Source organism: Aulonocara stuartgranti, assembly GCF_965226115.1.
Source record: "Aulonocara stuartgranti genome assembly, chromosome: 7".
NCBI lineage: Eukaryota > Metazoa > Chordata > Actinopteri > Cichliformes > Cichlidae > Aulonocara > Aulonocara stuartgranti.
Genome location: NC_138945.1, coordinates 60,665,391 through 60,674,076, shown reverse-complemented (window position 1 = coordinate 60,674,076; position 8,686 = coordinate 60,665,391). Strand labels below are relative to the sequence as shown.

Genomic DNA, 8,686 nt, shown 5'->3' with positions numbered 1-8,686 from the left:
AGTTTCTATCAGACTTGCACTAAGTAGATCATAAAATGATGGGAAATGTACTATTTCTTTTTCAGATGAACCTTTTCAGCGGAGACCTTTTATGGTATGGCCACTGTTTAGCTTCGTTAATCATCTTACTCAAAAACAAGGGGGATCAAACTCCAGGAAACACTGTACTGATGGTGTCAGTGTACAACTTACTTTTTCTGAAGCACCTGGGTTCACAGTTATTTCCAAGAGTAGGTTGGTAAATAGCTACATCACAGTGGATGTACAGCTGGTCAAAAACAGAAAAAAAGCACATCTTTGAAAATATGTTACAACAAAAAGTAAGCATGAAATGAAAATAAAGATATTTTTCGCTTAGTATTGGGATGCTATACCTTTTCCTGTAAAGGAGGCATAATGTTTGGCTTTGTAGCTGCTGACTGGGTTGAACTACCATCGCCTACAAAATGGAACATTTTGAAAACAAAGCGGTTGTGGTGGCTTGGAAACTTGAATCCAAATGAGGGTCTGGGAAGCAGGGTTGTTAGGTAGCGGTCATCACGATAGGGGCAGCTATGTTAAAAGCAAAGTGTGTACAGTAAACATCAAAAATATAATACAAATGCCTCCAAATTAAGAGCACCACCTACTCTTACCCATCAATCAGCAAGTCCCACTGAGGAAGACTATGAAGATAGGAATCAGAGGTTGCCCAACATCTTTCAAGAGTTAAGACAAAGTTGGGATCGGTCCTCTCCATCAGGTAGACCTCAACGTAAACAGGATCCCTCAAAACCTTTCTGACAGGGTATTCGACAGCGGTGTAAAAAGAGGTGTAGACTTCCTCTTCTGTCCAAAAAATGAGAATAGTTGTAGTTGTTGACACATTCCCTACTAAAAGAGACTATCTTTGCAGATTTAGCTCTCCAAGACTAACCTTCAACACAACCCTTGGCAACACATTGTCCATTGGCCAGCTTGAGTTCCACACGCACAGGTCCAGCAGCTGCAACTGAGTTTGGCGGAGGAACCGGACCAACATCAATAACCAAAGCCTCAACTGTGGTGCCAACATATCTGCACTGGAACAACAACCTGGCACAAGAAATACAGTTTATCTTAGTCACTCATGAAGTAATTTAGCTATAAACTTTGAATAACAATTTCTTTCTCACTGAACGTTTTCGATCTTCTAGTTTCTGCCCATGCGTGGTAACATTTTTGCCTATGCTGTATCTACTTTCTGATAAAGATATTAAAATATTTACTCATTGTAGGTGTCCCTGGTAATGGATCCATGGGGTCCAGTAATCACTTGGTATACGGAAGACATCCTGTTCTCGTAAATTAGAACACCAGGCTCCTCCTACAGTATAATGACAGGATTTCAGTCTTTAACATTGCCTGTAAAAACTTAAACTTAAAACTTAAATTGTTAACTGAGATTCTAGTGCATCGGCCCAGACAGTTTCTCCAGGAAAGTTAGTCAGTGCATAGGCCCCCTCGCCAATAACTTCAAATCATCTGCTAAAAACCTTGGTATTACTTGTGATCAGCACCTGAATTTTGAAACTCAAATCTCAAAGGTTACCCAATATTGTTTCCTTCATCTCAGAAATGTTGCGAAAATCAAACCTTAAATGTCAGTGAATCCTCTTGAACTTTTAGTACACACTTTAAGTTTCTGTCAGTCCTCAGATCGTCTCCAATTAGTTCCGAATGCAGCAGCAAGGCGGCTAATGAAAATTACAGTGGTCACATATTATACCTGTCCTTGCATCCCTTCACTGGCTTTCAGTGAAATTCAGAATCCACTTTAAAATTCTGTTATTGACATATAAGGCTCTACATGTACAGGCCCCTGGTTATTTAGCTGAGTTTCTAACACCTCAATGCAGCTGGCCTCTCCGATTGTCTGACCAGGGTCTTCTAACTGTCCCTAGCTCTGATTTTAAAACCAGAGGTGTTGTAGCACCCAAACTGTGGAACAGCTTTGCTCAGTCAATGAGGTTGGCTCACTCTTTTATTTGTTTTAAGCAACTACTGAAAATAAAATAACAGTTTGCGGCTTTTATGTGAACTGTGCAGTAAACTCTGTGTTTTGAAAAGTGCTATATAAATAAGTTTTTCATGATTACTATTAGTAGTAGGAGGAGGAGTATTAAAAGTATCATTATTATTAATTCAGTTACAACACTTACTTTTACAACTGTACCACAGGCAGTGACAGGGAACTCATAGATGGCAAAAGCTGAAGTGCTGCCAACTGGATTGCAGCTGTGACCATTCTCATAGAAAGAAATTGTCTCCAAGTCAGTGTTGAGCAGAGTTGCATCTCTGGCCACCACCACGATGAACAGGCCTTCCTTGGTGCACTGAAGTGTCACTGAGGCAACAATAATAATAAAGTACAACAAAAAGAAAGACAAATGCAAATGCTTTTACCCTTTCACCATAATGTATCAGTGGTGTAGTTTATCTATAAAGCAGAACTTCTTACCAGATTTGCCATATTAGCACATGAGTCCATCAAAACAACAGTTTATAGCGTCACATTCAGAAGCAGAGATTTCATTAGTGCCACACGGTATCCTGTAGTTTTCCGCAACTTCACAAGTGTGAAATGACTCTAAAGGCTTTTGAGGGTTCAGAGGTCTTTTGGGCTGCTGAGGCTGCTGAGGGTATTCAGGGTTATTGATTTGCTTCTGCCCCTGTGGAGATGGTGGGTATCTAGGATTCTGAGGGTTCTGAGACCCTTGCCCATAATTTTGGGCATTCGATCTATAGCCCAGCAGGGCAAATAATAAAAGACGACAACAAGTCAGCTTTAGTACCATTACGTCACATAAAAGAACAGCAAATTCTGTGAAATGTATCCTGCAAATATGTTGACTTTTATAAGGTATGGTTAATGATGGCCTGTTAGGATCTCACATCTGAACAGTTTCATAACAAGAACCTTCACAGGGTCTGTCTGACCAACACTGTGCCTTCACAGTGTAAACAAAAACTTTTATTTATCTTTCATTTTGACATCGTTGCAAATCGTTGCAACAGGATGAAGTGTTCTTTGTCTGTGATTTAAAAAAAAAAAGAAGGTATAATTAGACGTAAGCAGGTCATCTGTGGACAGAAGGCAAGAGCTTTCAGTATTATGTATTTTGGCTGCATGAGCTATTCAGTCATTTTATTTGTGACAGGTTAAAATGTTAGTTTTAAAACTCCTGAGAGTCATTTTGTAAATCTATACTGTGCATGCATCTCAAACAAAATATACAGTTTCCTCCTCTTCGGTAACCTCTTCGGAGTCAAAGTCTTGTTTAGGATGAATTTTTATTTATTTAAGTCACTCCTCATAAAAATAAACGGTTTATTTTACGTGATAACCCAATAAAATCATGAATTTGTAATAATGTAATAGCATCTAGAGAGGTAATTCTGAGTAAATTAAAAAGTGATATAAACAAATTAAACCAGAGAAGAAGTATTGTGCAAATTGTACAGCTACTATTGTTTATCTGATGCACAAAAAAAACTTGTGTCTCCACAATTAAACTTTTTGTCACTGTTGTCTATATACCTGCACCCATTACTCACATGAAAACAGACTTTTTTTTTTTTAATGTTCTTTTATATAATTTTTTCTTCTCTTGCAAAACTGTGTACTGCAAAGCTCTGAGTGAATGTCTTTATAGTTTTGGCCAAAGTGATAGCAAAAGTCTATGAATCTCTCTGGTGGGTGTGTCACTCCTATCACTATGGCTGTTTAGCAGCTGGTGGTGGACTTCAGAAGGGGTCAGCACAGAGACTACAAGCCCATTATCATCAATGGAGCTCCAGTGGAGAGGGTGCAGTCCTTCAAGTATCTTGGTGTTCACATCTCCTCAGACCCGACATGGGCTGCCCACATTCAGGTCCAGACCAAAAAGGCTAGGCAGCGCCTGTATCACCTACGACAACTGAGGAAGTTCAGGGTCTCTCCAAAGATCCTCAGGATTTTCTATACAGGCGCTGTGGAGAGCATCCTCACACAGAACATGACATCGTGGTTTGGGAACAGCTGTGTGAAGGACCAAAAAGATCTCCAGAGAGTGATCCGTACAGCAAAACGCTGCTGCAGGATTGCTCTCCCCCCGCTTCAGGACACCTACACCAGGAGATGCCGGACTACAGCAGCGCAGATACTGAAGGACCCGTCCCATCCTGGCAACAAACTGTTCCAACTTCTGAATACTGGTAGAAGGTTCCGCATCTTCCGGGCAAGGATAGAGAGACTCAAGAGGAGCTTCTATCCCCAAGCCATCCGTGCCCTAAACACACACACCCGCCCTCTCACATCATCTATAATTGACTGAGACAGGACTCTCTTCCAGACGCTCTAAACCAAGGCACAATGTACATTTCAATTCCTTTAATTTTAAATATGTTTATATTGTCTATCCTGTAAAATAGTCAGATGTCTATTCATATTAATGTACAAAATTCACCTGCTTGCTGCTACTACTGCACATTCACCCAATGTATATACTATATATATATATATATATATATATATATATATATATCTATATATATATATATATATATATATATATATATATATATATATATATATATATATACATATATATATATATATATATATATATATATATATATATATATATAATGTTCCTCCTCTACCCCCCCCCCCCCCCTCCCCCCCACAATTTTTGCACATGTCGAGGAGCGTGTCAGGCTACATTTCACTGTGTGTTATACTTGTATAACTATGCATGTGACAAATAAAGAACCTTGAACCTTGAACCTTGAACCAGATCTCAGTACTGACTTGAAAGTGCATGGACTGCATGGCAAAAATCCTTCTTCAATTTTTTTTCTCCAATGTCCCTTACTGGGATCCATACTTTCACATGTTCTTTAAAGGAAACTGGATTTAAATACAATAACAACAACAACTCCCACCCACCTGCCCACTGTTATTAAAAAATATATAAAGGCCTTTTGATTTTAGACTTCCCTTGTGTTAGAATGGCTCAATAACATTTTCTTTCTCATATCTCATATATCTTCTTTTATTTTGTGGTTGGTGGTTAATCTGTTATGAATTAGAGCCATATTGATCTGCAGACCTTTACATAAGGTGCTTTGGCAAAATATTGATTTTGATCTACTATGTTAAGGGCACCTAAACCAGGGTCAACATAACCTTTTGTGTCCTGTTTTTCTGCTGCATCTTTGTCACCTGTTTGAATATCTTTTCTCACTTGTTTGAAGAAACCATGATTGAAGAAGATTTGCCTGTGTGCTCCACAGTCACATTTTATGACTAAGAAACTGAAGAATCTGAATCCAGATGTATAAAAAAGTTGCTAGTTAGCAAGTGCAGTCATTTCAGTAGCTAAAATTGATGTTCATCAACCCTGAGGCCAGCTGAAGGGGAGGGAATGTAGTGGAAGTAAACAAGTTCACTGTGTTATAAAAGCAGATGGGCATTTCCAGCTCCCTTACAGCACCCAGTGAACTACCGTGGGCACCATGCTACTGAAGTGTGCCACTGTTTGCCTTGTGGCACTGGCCTTGCTTGGACTCTGTGATGCTCAGGGTGGTTTTGTGCCTGGGGTGTGGGCTCCAGACCACCAACAACAAAAACAAATATTTGAAAAACCACTCACATGGAAATACCCTGAAGATCCTAAGCCCAAGCCTAAGCCTGATGTGCCGTTCCAGCTGAGATATCCTGTTTCTGCTGCATCTGTTGCTGTTGAATGCAGGGAGGACATTGTTCGTGTGGAAGTCAAAAAGGATTTCTTTGGAGTTGGCCAGCTGATAAATTCGGCTGACCTTACCCTGGGTTCATGCGCTGTTGTCGGAGAGGATACGCCAGCTCAAGTGCTGATTTATCAAGCTCAGCTGCAGAATTGTGGGAGCACATTAAAAGTATGAAGAATAAATATTACATTATTTTGAAATTTAATTCAAGAGCTGGAAAACAGGTTTATGTATAATTTGACTTGTTTTGTATATATATTTTTGCTAGATGACTGGAGATTCCTTAATCTACACCTTCACACTGAACTACAACCCCCAGCCTGTGGGTGATTCTCCTGTGATTAGGACCGACAAAGCAGCTGTAATTGTTGAATGTCACTACCAAAGGTACGTAAACATTGGGAAGATTTGTTAAGATAAAGACATCAAAACAATAGAATTATATTAGTATTTAATGTGCTCTATAGTACGACCTAAATATTTTTAGTAATCTAGAATTTACCAAATGTAATCTGGATATTTCAGTGATATATTATTCTTGCTTTAGTTTTTTGCATTCTCGTAAAACATGTCCTGTCACTTAGAAAGCACAATGTAAGCAGTCTCGCTCTTGAACCCCTCTGGGTCCCATTATCTGTGGCTAAGATGGCACAAGAGTTTCTGTACTTCACCCTGACACTCATGACTGGTGCGTTTAAGATCAGTTTCTCAGTGTGTTTTATATTGTATGCGACCTTGATTCAAAATACATACTTGTTTGAATTATAGAATTGTCATGTCTTGTTTCACAGATGACTGGAAAAATGAGAGGCCAAGCAACCAGTATTTCCTGGGTGACGAGATTAATTTTGAGGTCTCTGTCATGCAGTACCACCATGTGCAGCTCCGTGTTTATGTGGACAAATGTGTAGCTACCCTTTCAGCTGATGCATCTTCTAGCCCCAGATATGCATTCATAGAGCAAGGGTAATGTAGTTTGATGAGATTGTTGAAGTTGTTTTGTATATTAAGACCTGATTATCACAGATGCCTATGCTACTGGTTACTATGGTCATTTCACATTGTTTTCTTGTGTGCAGGTGTATGATTGATGGTAGGCTCACTGGATCTGTTTCGAGGTTCCTGGATCGCACTGCAGAGAACAAGCTTCAGTTCCAGCTTGAATCCTTCAAGTTCCAGAATGCTAACAGTGGAAAAGTATGCAATTCCAAATTTGAGTTACTAAGTGCATTGTGTTATATTTTCAACAACATTACTAATGTAGAACTATTACATAGAATAATAACATAAATTCTCTCCTGTTCTTAGCTGTACATTACCTGCAACTTGAGAGCAACATCTGTTGCCCAAGTCATTGACAGTAACCACAGAGCTTGTTCCTACATCCGTGGGTGAGTCTACCTTTGTACACATGTATCAATGATCATTAGACCAGAACTGATGTGGCGATACTGCTTACATTTCCATTTCTCCCAAGGTGGAAAGAAGCTGCTGGATATGATGGTGCTTGTGGCTCCTGTGAGTCTTTAACAGGTGGGCAAACTAGTATTGGAATTATTAGTGGCACTACTGGAGGTGGACTTGGTAATACAGGCACGGGAAATACAGGAACAGGGACTACAGGCACTGGAACTGGAAATATTGGTGGCGGAACCACGGGTTCTACAAGCCCAATTAAACAGGTCCCTTGGTTTAGGGGGAGACGGGACGTGTCTCAGCAGGAAGGTATGTGTTTTAAAAAAATATAAGTATTGCAACATTTTAGTAGAGGGAAAGTTTCATTTCAGTTGGTCCTACAAAAAGATAATTGTTTTATGCTTTCTATTTTTTAAGTAAAAAAAAACCCCCACAATGATGCATACTGCAACAATTCTTCTTTCTTTTCTCAGTTTTGGAATGGGAAGGAGAAGTCACCTTGGGTCCCATCTCCATTGAAGAGAAGAAGATAGCTTAAAACAATTTCCTGCTATAAACACGGCCATTAAAATGAACTTCATCTGTGGTTCATGCCTGAACATATGTTAATTTCATTCTTCTTATTCATAGCTCACAACAATATAATAAGACATTGAGGAATGAAAAGGTCCTTCACTGAAACGTAACTCCTTTTACATGCCCCCTCTCTGTAATTACAAATGTTTTATATAGAGCTTGTGTATCCATGAATTGGAACTATTCACATGTAATGAAAATAAAAACGCAACTGTTTGAATTTATTGTGTAATTCACTCAGAACTTTCTTAAGCTTTGCATTGGATCTATTGTAAATTGAAACAAAAAAATAAAATCTAGAAATTAAGAAACATTGAATAGATATAATAACAAATATAATGAGTTAAAAGAGCAATCAGGGGTTGAGCAAAAATGACTCAATAGCACATGTTAGACAATATAGTCACCTGTCTTGTTGTATTTCTGTCAATATGCATGCTTTTAGGGTAAAACAAACAAACAAAAAGGTAAAACAAATCAATATCAATATCATATCACTCAGAAATCATAAGTGGATGAAGGACGAAGCCATTCACAATCAGCCCCAGGCCATATCCTCATAGTGCCTCCTGATTGGTGCCCTCAGCCTGTCATCACAGACAGCACCCAGAACTCAAACACAACCAGCAAAAACATACAAGTAGCACAGAGTAATAGAAACATGTTTGCTAAATATGAGAAATATACACCTAACAGTGAAAGAAGAAGAAGCCACTTAAAGAGGCCTAACTCTCATCTTCTCAGATGCCCTCTCAGTCAGTCAGCATCTACACCTCAAAGAGCAAAAACACAGGAAATCCGGGCTCTAATCATGGCTCTTATTGTGCTTCCAGGTAATCCCTGTTTTCATTCAGCAATGAGCTTTTGCTGTCACCGTGTGGTATAAATGCTAAACTTCAGTTTACCGAGAGAGAGTTTCAGCACCACATGCAGTGAACAGCTA

The 8,686-nt window shown here is 39.1% G+C and overlaps 2 protein-coding genes across 2 annotated transcripts; one reads left to right on the top strand and one right to left on the bottom strand.

Moving 5' to 3' along the window:
• Positions 1-368: 368 nt before the first annotated feature.
• LOC309709488 (zona pellucida sperm-binding protein 4-like) lies at positions 369-2,491 on the bottom strand (the record flags this gene model as incomplete). The annotated part of the gene is made up of 6 exons (XM_082538103.1): positions 369-552; positions 636-828; positions 917-1,074; positions 1,248-1,345; positions 2,181-2,354; positions 2,480-2,491. The coding sequence occupies 6 exons, from the start codon at positions 2,489-2,491 to the stop codon at positions 369-371; spliced, it is 819 nt and encodes a 272-aa protein (XP_082394229.1).
• Positions 2,492-5,517: 3,026 nt separating this feature from the next.
• Positions 5,518-7,829, top strand: LOC309711482 (zona pellucida sperm-binding protein 3-like; the record flags this gene model as incomplete). The annotated part of the gene is made up of 8 exons (XM_082541836.1): positions 5,518-5,919; positions 6,020-6,138; positions 6,336-6,439; positions 6,543-6,717; positions 6,831-6,948; positions 7,060-7,142; positions 7,229-7,476; positions 7,641-7,829. The coding sequence occupies 8 exons, from the start codon at positions 5,518-5,520 to the stop codon at positions 7,703-7,705; spliced, it is 1,314 nt and encodes a 437-aa protein (XP_082397962.1). The 3' UTR covers positions 7,706-7,829.
• Between the last annotated feature and the right edge of the window lie 857 nt (positions 7,830-8,686).